At 36.5% G+C, this 12,329-nt stretch overlaps 1 protein-coding gene across 1 annotated transcript in view; it reads left to right on the top strand.

Annotated features, from left to right (window-relative positions):
- ZUP1 (zinc finger containing ubiquitin peptidase 1) overlaps nt 1-11,752 on the top strand; it is a 37,454-nt gene extending 25,702 nt beyond the window's left edge. The window contains exons 7-9 of the mRNA XM_007956264.1: nt 6,744-6,895; nt 8,375-8,595; nt 11,705-11,752. Coding sequence (XP_007954455.1) covers nt 6,744-6,895; nt 8,375-8,595; nt 11,705-11,752 — 421 coding nt within the window. The remainder of the gene's footprint in view (nt 1-6,743; nt 6,896-8,374; nt 8,596-11,704) is intronic.
- The last annotated feature ends 577 nt before the right edge of the window (nt 11,753-12,329 follow it).

Genomic DNA, 12,329 nt, shown 5'->3' with positions numbered 1-12,329 from the left:
TCTTGTTCTGGAATTCCAATGACACGTAAGTTATTCCTTTTGATGGTATCCCACATGAACCTTAGGCTTTCTTCATTTTGTTTTGATCTTCTGATTGATGCCTTTCCAAGGAAGTATTGAGGTATTTGCCATCAATCTCAGTAATTCTGTCTTCCATTGATTCAGTTCTGTTCCTTTGCCCGTTCAGTGTGTTACCTGTTTCTGAAAATTTAGTATTAGTCTTCTGGATTTCTGTCTGTAGGTTTTGTATCATTTCTAATTTTTCATTTTGTTCTTGTCTTTCAAAATTGTTACAGGGTTTTCTCTGTGTTTTCTTCAATTTTGTCAGTGTTTTCCTTGATCTGTCTCTCGATTTGTTGAAGGTACCTAAATATTCTTTTGAATTCCTTATCAGGGAGTTCCAATGCTTTGTCTTCCTCAGGGATATGTTTTGGGTCTGTATCCTGGTCTGTTGTTTCTCCTGATTTATCTTGCTTCTTTATGTGGACTGTGATGCTCTGTTGTCTCCGAGGCATTGTGACGTATTTGTGTTTATATTTAATTGGTGATTGTATGTTGGAGTGACTTGCCCACAATTTTTGTTTTGTTTTGTTTGGATGTTATCTACGTAAGCAGGGTACTGTGCTGTGCTCCTCTATTCTCTAGTTCGCAGCACTTATACACTCACCACCTGTCTCCTTTCCTGTTCTCAGCCTCCCATCCCTGCTGCCCTGGGCAAATGGAACCTATTCTTAGGTCCCTGGAATCCAAATGAGAATGCTGTCACTTTAAAATCCAAAATAAACATTCAAATTTTACAATTACAAATCCAAATTTGTAAACATTAAAATGGCTGCGCCTTCATTCACTTTAAACATCCAAATGTCCACCACTTGTAGACATTCAAAATGGCTGTGCCTTTGATCACTTTAAATATCCAAAATGGCCACCACTTGTAAACAATCAAAATGGCTGTGCCCTCTGGACAGCCAAAAGTCAGCTTTAGAGACTGTATATTGCAGTCTCCTAATATCTCCTACCTGCTTACTCTCCATGCTTCTAATAGGGTTTTATCTAAGTTTTTATTAAAGTCAGTTTTATTTCCTTTCCTGAAAAGTTTAAAAAATTTTTTTTGCCTTTCCTTTTCCCTTTTACTCTGGTTTCATCGTGATCTTAAGTTTTTCCAAACACTCCACGTATTATTACTCCTCATTATTCCTGACAACCTTCTTTGGGGTTTTTTTTTTTCTTTGTCCCATCTGGATTATTTGCTGTCTAGTTTCCTCCATAGCTGTTATCATATAGTATTTCTTTACTGTTTTCTTGTGTTAGAGCCTGAATTTTTCCTGGATTCCATGTCTTTGTCATTTTGGATTATCCCCTTGTGTTGAGTATTTTGTTCATTAGCTCTGTAAGAAAGTATGGCTAGTCCCTGTTACTTAAATGATAATGTGAGTAGCCATCTGATTCTAAATTCAAAATCATTTTCACATAAATATAGTTGTTACTCTAATGACTTTTAGCAATCAGTATTGTTGAGAAAGATGCCATCAGCTTCTTATTCCTTTATATATAATCTAATTATTTTCTCTTTGGATATTTTTTCAGATCTTCTTATAGCCATGATATGAAATTTCACCATGGGATATGGGACTTTGATTTATTGTTTTGGACATTTTTTCATTCAAACCTGGATTGTGAATTTTAAGACCTCAATATAGTGGTTAAGAGCTGCCTATGCTCTGGTAGCATAGTGGCTAAGACACTTGCCTGCTAACCAGACGGCTGGCGGTTCAAACCCACCAGCCACTCCTCGGAAGGAAGGTTGGGCAATCCTACTTCCGTAGTGATACTGCCTCGGAAACCCAAGGAGGGGTCGCTATGAGTCGGGTTTGACTCGACGGCACATAACAACAACAACAACAACATGCTTGATTATAGTTTTATTCCTCACTAGATGTATTACTTAACTCTACTTCTACCATTGACAAAAGAAGATATTAATAGTAACAAGTTTATAGATCTGTAGTGATAATTAAATGAGATAATACTTCTAAAGTACTTAAAACTGACTGGCACATAGTAAGAGCTCATAGATGAACTGTTATTTGGTGATTAGGATGTCTTCATTTTTTTTCTTTGTTTTTGTTTATGGAACTCCTGTTGGCCTCTGAACTTCTTTGACCTTTTAAGTTTATTGCTCATGCCTCTTACTTTTTATCTTTGCTTTTTGTTTTACTTTCTAGGTTTACTGAACATTATATCTCAACTGCTGCATTGAACTTTTAATTTTAGCAATCACGTTTTTAATTTTTAAGGGATAATTTCATAGCATCATTTTTTCATGGTTGCAATAATTTTTTTCCCAAAAATTTTCTATTCCCCGCATTTTTCTGTTTCTTCCATGTTAATTTGTTTCATGTCTGTTTATTTTACCTTTCTCCAGTTTGAAAGGTTTCTTGTAACTCTTGTAAAGCCTTAGTTGTCCATTCAGTGCAGAATGAGGCATTAAAAAACTGATTGGAAGTGATGTATGTGCTCTATGACTGTATGGAGCTTGTAGATTAGCAGTCTTCGTTTAAGGAGTTATAACTGGAAGCTTGCCATTTGATAAGGGACCTCTGATGGCGTAGTGCTAAGGCATTTGACTGCTAACCAGAAGATTGGGAGTTCAAACCCACCAGCCACTCCACAGGAGGAAGACTGGGCGGTCTACTTCCGTAAAGATTTAGTGCCTCAGAAACTCAAAGGGGTCATTATGAGTTGGAATCGACTCGATGGCAGTGAGGGTTTTTTTTTTTTTTTTTTGCCATTTCATTGGGGAACTCTCAAATATTAGTATGTAGAGGTCTTTTGTGAGAGGCCATTCAGAGAAGGGTTCTCCACTCCTCTGCCTACAGCTCCTGCATTGGCAGCAGAAAGGCAGTTGGAGGGTGATCAGCCTTCTTTGAAAACTTTCAGTTAATACCATATTTTCAGCTCCATTGCTGCTCTCCCCAGTACCTGGTCCCTCTAAGCCTCCAGTCTCTCTGGGCTGGGGTTTTGTAGGACAAATTGTCTCTATTTTCTTTTTTAACTTTTATGTTTCCTCTCTCTTGCTTTCCATTTTTCAAAAATATGTGGCAGTTTCTTGTTTGTTCACATTCTTTTTCCATAAGTGTTTAGATTATTTTTTCCTTTTATATTGTGTTGTTGCGCTTTCAAGAGGAAATAGATACATGCTTGTGTTAACCTTTAATGGGAAATGTGCCTTAAGTTTTGTGGCTTTATAGTTCCTTTTATGCTTGTTTCTAAGGAATTTAATCTGTGTTTTGTATCACTTTTATCATGTTAATTGATTAGATTCAGAGGTAAAAATATTGCTTACATTTTAAACAGGAAAACTAATGTTACCTATATAATAACATTCTTGAATTATTTAAATTTAAAAGATAATTTTAATGCCTTCTAAATTTACTTTTGCTTTTCTTTTTACCAATTTGTTCATACCTTCAGGCTATGAACTACCTCATATTCTTGAGCTTTTCAGTAATTTTTAAGGAAATGAAAATTTCCTTCAAAAACACCTGTGTATCCACCTTCTTTCTTGGTATCTTACACAGTTTAGTCTTTAGTAAAGCTTTTTCATTAATGTATCTTGAATTTATTTTTTAGTTATTTAAATATCATTCTTTTACTGCAGGGTAGAATTCATATTCTAAATCAAAACATGCAAGCTGCTAACCCACAAGCAGGAGCTCTAGTAGCATAGTGCATAAGGCACTTGACTGCTAACCAGAAGGCCGGTGGTTCAAACCCACCAGCCACTCCTCGGAAGGAAGGTTAGGCAATCTACTTCCGTAGTGATACCGCTTCGGAAACCCAAGAAGGGGTTTCCCTATGAGTCGGGTGCCACTCGATGGCACATAACAACAACAACAACAACCCAGAAGCACTGTTCCTACTTCTGAACAATTTATATAGAAGGTTACTAGAGCACTTAAGATTCAGTAGGCAATTAGAAGTTATCAACATAAAATCTGCTGAAGCTGAAGTTAAGAACCATTACAACTTGCGTACATTTAGAGATTTTATTGCTAGATGAGAATGTGGTATCTGTGCTGTAGTTTAAGCTGATAATGAAGCTATTACAAGTATGTCTCGCTAAATGTCCCTGATACATTCTGTGAAATAGGACGTTACGTGATTTGGACGTTGTGTGAACACAATATTAAAACCTTACCGGAGCCTGCTTCTGGTGGTCCTTATCACTGCTGCTGCTGCTGCGGGAGCCGAGAGGGTGGTGGCCAGAGTGGAGAGAGAGGAAGCAAGTGGGGAGGGCGAGGAGTGTGCCCAGCCCTACCTGCTGTTCTGCCTGCCTGAGCAGCTGGATCAAACTGGGTCCTCTGGCCCCTACCTCTGCTGCTCGCCTGTCATCTGGACAAAGCTTGAGAGCCCATGCCTAGCACCATGTCCTCTGCCCCACCTACCTGTATTTCCCCTGTGGTTCAATGCTGCAGGAGTCAGCTTGGGGTCTTTAAAACCATTAGGGAAAATAATAAAGGGAGAGCTACTTTCCCTTTTTTTAAAAAAAGAAACATTATGTATGGGACCACAGATGATTATGTGGTTGAACATTGCCCAAATGGATGTTGTTGTTGTTGTTGTTATTTGCCGTGGAGTCGGCCCCGACTCATAGCGACCCCTCCTTGGGTTTCCGAGGCAGTATCACTACGGAAGTAGGATTGCCCAACCTTCCTTCCGAGGAGTGGCTGGTGGATGTTAAGTGATGCATATCTGTAATTGCTTTTGGTTTCACCTGATCTTTTCAGAGTAGTTGTTGAGAAGTATGAATGGTGCTCTGGTTAAAAAAAAAAAATTCTTTTATTCAAGATTGACTTCTGTTATGGATTGAATTGTGTCCTCCAAAAATATTTATTGTAAATCCTAACCTCTTTACCTGTAGTTATAATCTCATCTGGGAATGGGTTGTCTTTGTTATGTTAATGAATAGAATTAGTGAAGGATATGTCTTGAGTTGATCTCTTCTGAGATATGAAAGAGATTACGAAAGCAAGCAAGAGAAGCAGAGAGCAAGGAAGAGAGGTGCCAGGACTGGAAGATTACCCAGGAGTAGAAGGTCAAAGAGATATGAACTTTCCTCCAGAGCCAACAGAGAGAGAAAGCCTTCCCCCAGAGCAGCACCCTGAATTTAGACTTTTAGCCTCATAAACTCTGAGAAAATAAATTTCTATTTTTAAAGCCGCTCATTTATGGTATTTCTGTTATAGCAGCATTAGATAACTAAGACAACTTCCTCTTGAGGGAAGAATATCACTGTGGCTTTCTTTCAGAAGGGAGATGGACAGATGTATGGGCCCGGGTACACATACCTTTTCTTATGGTCTTTACAAGCATTCTTTTCTTGTTTGTAATTGTAATTTTAAAGAGCTGATTGGAAACATAATCAGGATATTTTTGATAACTGTAAATGGCTCTTGTGGAATTAAAATTAGAACCCAGCTTCTAACTTATCATTAAGTTTAGATACTTTAAAATAAAAGCTGTATCGTGTATATGTTGTTGTTGTTATGTGCTGTCGACTCCGACCCGACTCATAGCCACCCCTCCTTGAGTTTCCGAGGCAGTATCACTACGGAAGTAGATTGCCCCATCTTCCTTCCAAGGAGTAAGCATTGTTAAACAACTTAATCACAACTTTGAATACAAGCATCAGAAAACATCTCAAACTCACGTAAATGAGTTTGGTTGGCCCCGTAGTGGCTCACTGGGCTTCTGGGAAGGCTAGGGGTAGATCTGGTTCACAAAGCTTGTTCAGAGACTCAAACAGTGTAGTCAGGACTCTATCACTGTGTCTGTCTGTCAGCTGTAGATAACTTTTAAAAGCTGATACTTCTCATTTGCTATTCATGAATATTTTATATATTAGAAATGTTTGTAATTTAGTCATCAATATTTCTATGAATAGTTATTTAAATAGCTATTTCTTCCACAAAAAAATAATAGTTTTCCAGGCTAATTATAAAAGGTTATATTTTATTTCCTTCTTGGGCAAATAATAACTGTGGTAGTTAAATTTGTATGTCAACTTGGCTGGGCCTGATTTAGTGGCTGGGCAGCTGGTGGTAATTATTCCCCATGATGAGACTGGCAATCAACTCCATGGTGGGAATCTACCAAAGCAGCTGAGTAGCTGCTTTTGGGATGTGATCTGCTTCCTGAATATAAGGAGGAGCCTTGGGGATAGGTTCTAGCCTATGGCACGCTTGGACCCTGCATGTAGCCCTGTTGTTGTTCAGCAGCCTGCTGTGCTCTGCTGACCTTGGGACTTACAATGGACTTGAATTAATGGCCTGCCATGTGGTTTAGTAACACTGGGACTGTGCCATTTTATTTGTCGACCTTGGGCTTGTTAGCCTCAGCAGCCAGTAGCTGCCTGAGTGAAGAGACACCTCTAGCTCCAGCGGGCCGGGAGCAGGAGGCAGAGCTGAAGCCCCAGGTTGAGGGGCTTTCACCCAGCCCCTGGAGCCTGGCACTTTGAACTTGGACTTAAAGCCTTCAAATTGTAAGAATAAACTCCTGTTAGTTAAGGCCATCCCATTTGTGGTAGATATTCTTGTCAGAGCAGCACTTGGTAACCAGAACAATGACTGAATAAAATTAGTTCATAACTGAGAATTTTTTGTATTATTTGGTAACATCCTTCTTGAAAACATTTTAAAAATATTGTCTACATAAGTTACATTTTTTCAATTTTTTTATAGGTGTCGTATTGTTGATTTTCATAAGTCAACTGGTCCTTTGGGTACACACCCTCGCTTATTTGAGTGGATATTGAACTACTATTCTTCAGAGAGGGAAGGCAGTCCAAAGGTTGTATGTACGTCTAAGCCTCCTATCTATCTTCAGCATCAAGGTTAGTAGAACTCACAGATAAATAAGTTTCTTTATACCAAAAACCAAACTCCCTGCCGTCGAGTCAGTCCCAACTTGTAGCAACCCCTCCTTGGGTTTCCGAGGTGGTATCATTACGGAAGTACATTGTCCAGTCATCCTTCTGAGGAGTGGCTGGTGGTTTGAAGTGCCAGCCTTCTGGTTAGCAGTCAAATGCCTTAGGCACTACACTACCAGAGCTCCCAAGGTTATTTATAAGATGAATAAATTGCCTTTTGCTTGAGGACAAGTTAAGATTCTGATAATGGGGGTGGGTGGGGTAAGATATTGTGATATTAGTCTGTCTAATTCCAGAGCAATTTTGCCATTAAGTATATTTCTGGTAATGAAGAATGGTATCCCTGGGATCTTCAAGGCCTCTTGCTTGGTTCATTCTTCCCTCAATGTTCATCCCTGATCTCCTTCAGGTCTTTACTCATATGCCACCTCAGTGAGGCCTCCCTGACCCACCTTAGTTAAAATTGCAACTCATTCTAGGCCCTCCCTTCTGGCATTTCTTACTCCTGCTTCTCAGGGAAATAATGACTAAATAAAATTAGTTCATAACTGAGATTTTTTTGTGTTAGAAATTTTGTTTGGTATTAGATTTCTTTCTCTGATGAAATATGCTTCATTTATTCACTTTGTGTATAGAATGTCTCTTCCTATTAGAATATAAGCGCCATGAAGGCAGGCATGTTTGTCTCTTTCGTTCATTGCTGCATCCCTGACTGCATAGAATAGTGTATATAATTGACACTTGGTAATGTTGTTGAAAGGATGATTTGGATTAAGAGATAAAATCAGACCCACTGCTATCAAGTCAATTTTGACTCATAGTGACCTGATAGAACAGAGTAGAACTGCCCTACAGGGTTTTCAAGGCTGTAAATCTTCAATGAACGCAGACTGCTTCTTCTACTAAACTGTAGCCAAGTGCTTCAACCAGTATGCCACCAGAGGTCCTCTGACAGCTATAAGGAGAAGTAAATATGAGAAATTTAATTACTCAGGAATATAAGCCCTCCCCAATGAAATTCTAGTATATATAAATTTACTTCTGTTTACCTTTGGAACTGTGAGAGTTTTGGTTCTAGGGTAGATAAATTCCAAAACCTTTCATTTGACATAATTTGAATAAGAGGGATGCAAGGGATTGGGAAAGAAAAAGTAAAATATATGGCAGAGTAGAAGTAAAATTTTTTTCTAATGAAACTTAGAAAAATGAAGGAAAGACAACTAAAGGTTAGGAAATAGAACTAAACTCCTGTGTTTTAGGACTAAGAGCTCAGCTACATATATGTAAGTGGGACCGACTATATTTATATTCTAAATGGACACACATACACACACTGTATATGTGGAGGGAATACGTTTATATAGTAACTTGTGTGTGTATGTATAGCCATAGATACAGTTGAATGTGATATCTATATAGCTGTTACTTTCTTTTTTTTGATAGGTCATAGTAGAACAGTTGTTGGAATTGAAGAAAGAAAAAACCGAACCCTATGTTTATTAATATTTGATCCTGGATGTCCTTCTCGAGAAATGCAGAAACTATTAAAGCAAAACATTGAGGCCAACAGTCTCAAGCAACTTCGGAAATTTGTGGGAAATTTAAAACATAAGCAGTACCAGATAGTGGCAGTAGAGGGTGTTCTTTCTCCAGAGGAGAAAGTTGTAAGTATCTAAATACTTATTATGTTAAAACTTGAAAGCTTTTTAGTTAAATACAGTATTATCCCTTTGTATCTCCTAACACCTCATTCTTTTTCATTAAGTTGGCAAATAACATTTTATGTTTATGTCGTCTAATTTCTGGAATGGCCATCTTGAAATTCTAAATAGTACCTAATTATTTTCATGTACTTTACCCAGAACCTTACAAATATATTTAATTTTATAATATTTAACTTTCACTGTTAGGTGAGTGATGAGTAATGAAAACATATATGGCAAGAACACCTACCTTAACCCAGGGAGAACTACCCGCATAGGCCTTAATTATTGTTTACTAAGATGTGACTCTTGTGATTACTGAGGCTCTGTTTTATGCATATGGGTAGGTCTAGAATTTAACTTCAGTAGAGTTGCCTCTTGTCTTTATCCTTTGCAATTAAGTGTTGAGTGGTACATTATAGGAAAAAAAAAAATTAAGAATTGAAAAACCTCCATTTTGGTTTGAACTGAAGCTATGTGTTCGTTTATCAAGTTTAGAAAATGTACAGGTCCGGAAACCTTAAAAGAAAAACAGAAAAAAAAGTTCCCCTATTTGAGTATTTCACATTGATTCATTTTCCTCTAAAGAAAAAAAAGACAGAGGACTAGACAGGAACAGTTATATAGAAAATAGGATCTTTGGGGAAAGAACTCGAAGTGTTTGAAGTGTGAAATAGAGCTAAACTTTTCAGCTTCATAACTTGGGATATAAAGGCATCAATTGTTTAAGAGGTTCTTCACTTTTATTATGACACATTAAAGGTTTCTTTGCAATGATTTAAATACCAAAATTGCATTTCTCTGTGCTGTTAACTAAAAGATTGGTGGTTGAACCCACCCAGTGGCCCCTGTGGGAGGAAGATGTGTGGTGATCAGCTCCCATAAAGAGAACAGCCAAGAAAACCCAGTGGGCAGTTCTGCTCTTTCACCTGGGGCTGCTGTGAGTTGGACTCGACTTGATGGCACCCACCACCACCACCACCCTCGCGAACTTGGCCAGATAAATTTAGAGGTTGATTTAATTTTTACTAAAATCCCAAGACGTTTGCTCACTGATGTACACATAGTTTTTGAGAGCACATGTAGGGTTAAATATTATCAAGAAGTCTAGCTGAACAGTTTCGTTAGCTGTTGTCTCTGTAGTTTTGAAACTGAGCGATTGGTGGTGTTAGAAGACCAAGAATGTGCTTCCTACACTCTATATATGCTGCTGTTTGATTTTTGGAGTCATAGAGAATAGCTGTGACTTTGACAATTAGAATCGGAACTTAGAGATCAGTACTTAGAGAACAATGTGTCAAGTGGAGAAGGAATCATAAGTATTGTTATTGTAATTATAATAGAAATAACATTAATAATAGAAATAGCAGTTACTCTGTGCTAGGCACTGTTCTGAGGATTTATGTGTATTAATTGGTTTAATCTACACAACAGCCTTGCAAAGTAGGCATTTTACAGATGGAGATGCTAACTCACAGAGAGGTTATTAAATTCCTAAAATTACACAGTTACTATGGAGCAGAGTTAAGACTCCACTTCAGGCAGTTTGCATCCAGAGCCCTGCCTTCTATTACTCTCTTCTGTGTGGATACAGAGCTTCATAGTTTAACATTTGCTAAGCTTTTGTTGGAGCACTTTTTCATTTATTTAAAAAATAAGATACTGCATTTTGAAAAATAAAAAAAAATTAATTTAACATACTTCATTGTTTTTTCATGTTGTCTTCAGGCCTTTGTATTTGTTTATTTTTCAGTTACTTATTTTTTTCACCATTTATGTCTTAAAGTTATTCTGACCTTTTTCACAGTGCTTTATGTATTGTGGGAACTCAGCAAAGATTGGAGGACTTCTTAATCTGCAGATCAAATGGGAATTTGCAGCTTTAAATAAGGACAAAATATTAATTTTACATTTATTTGGTTAGTTTTTATATCTAGTTTTTGAAATGTGTTTTTTCTTCTAAATGATAACCACATTTCATTTTAATGTAGGAATTTCAGAACAAATTTGATATTTTAAAGTATTCCAAAATAACTGCATTTTATTTTTCATTCATCATATTTCGGTTTAAATTAGTTAGGATTATCATACAAGTGAAAAATTACATAGGGGAGCAAATGTTTTCAAATATATAGTTTTAATTCTAGCTGAGTGTCATGATTTGCCATAGACATTTCTACTATAAATATTTCTTTAGCATCTACTTAGTCTAGACCTTGTTCTAGATGTTGGAGTACTTATTTAATTATGGGATTTATTTTAGAAAATACCTCCTAATGAAATTCATTTAAATAACAAAAATCTATATAGTAGCTCTATTCTTAAATTCTTTTCACATTTTAATATGTTATAATTAAGTTAACATCATTATATACTCTTAGTGCTCTACTGTTTAATCCTTGTACTCTCAACCTGGTTTAACTTTAATTTAGCCTGGGTTAATATACCTTGATTTATAAGTAAAGTGGTGAAAATAGCACCACAATTTTAAAGTTTTTGTAGTGCCATTTTTAAGGTGATAAACCAAACCAAACAAATTCACTGCCGTCAAGTCAGATCCAACTCACAGCGACCCCTCCTTGGGTTTCCGAGGTGGTATCATTACTGAAGTAGATTGCCTAACCTTCCTTCTGAGGAGTGGCTGGTGAGTTTGAGCTGCTAGCCTTCTAGTTAGCAGTCGAATGCCATAGGCACTATAATAAGGGTTTTTCTTGAAGGATATGTTTCTCACTGCTCATAGCCCTCTCTTTCTAGCTTTCCTTTTCTATTTTTCCCCTCTGACTCTCTCTGTCATTGAGCTAGCATTTTTACTTTTGGCTCATGATTCCATAAAAAATGACATTTTAATTTAATTTTGTTTTGTCTTTTTCTGGATTTCCTTTTAATTTCTTTATGGCTTGGCTTAATTAAATGTATATTCCTAATATCATAAGTTTGAATTTATAACTTTAAGAATTTTATTGATCTCAGATCTTATTTTTAAAAATATTAAAATGCTAATTAGCACATTTTCTAATTCTTTGACTTAAATTAGCGTACAATTAACAGTTTTCTAAAATTTCTTTTCAAGGCCAGGAGACAAGCTTCTCAAGTCTTTACTGCAGAGAAGATTCCTTGAAGAATTGAGCATTTTGATGACTGTTGAATTATACTTTGTCTTCCAAATTCATTAAATGCTTAGTACAACATCTGAATCTCAGTTCTGTTAAGTATTCAATTTGCAATATAATTTCATTTTCTAAAGTGTCTGAATTAAGTAAATTATAAATGTAGTACTTTGTTTAATAATGATTTCAATAAAATATCTTGCTTTGCACTGTTAGTGTTTGGTTTTCTTTTTCATTGTTTCAGAAACAGATTTTCTGTTATAGCCATAAGCTAATATTTATTAAGTCTTTAATTATGTTAGGTGCTCCTCTTAGCATTATATATTGATTAGTTTAACCTTCCAAATAGCCCTGTGAGACAAGTACTATTATTCTTTTGAAGAAGAAGATGAAGTGCCAAGATTTAGTATTTTGCCCAGGAAATATTGTTAGAAAATAATCATAATCCAGGATCTGAACCATTACACCATTCTGCTTTCTTCAGTTAAAGAACATGCATAATGTTGTATAATGTATTCTTCACAGCTACAACAATTACCTTGATTTTTAATAGACATTGGTCTATAAAAGGGGATTTGCTTTTGTTAA

This window comes from Orycteropus afer, unplaced genomic scaffold (genome assembly GCF_000298275.1).
Source record: "Orycteropus afer afer isolate SDZICR_OR568_19922 unplaced genomic scaffold, OryAfe1.0 scaffold00596, whole genome shotgun sequence".
Classification (NCBI taxonomy): domain Eukaryota; kingdom Metazoa; phylum Chordata; class Mammalia; order Tubulidentata; family Orycteropodidae; genus Orycteropus; species Orycteropus afer.
This window is presented reverse-complemented; position numbering and strand designations above follow the sequence as displayed.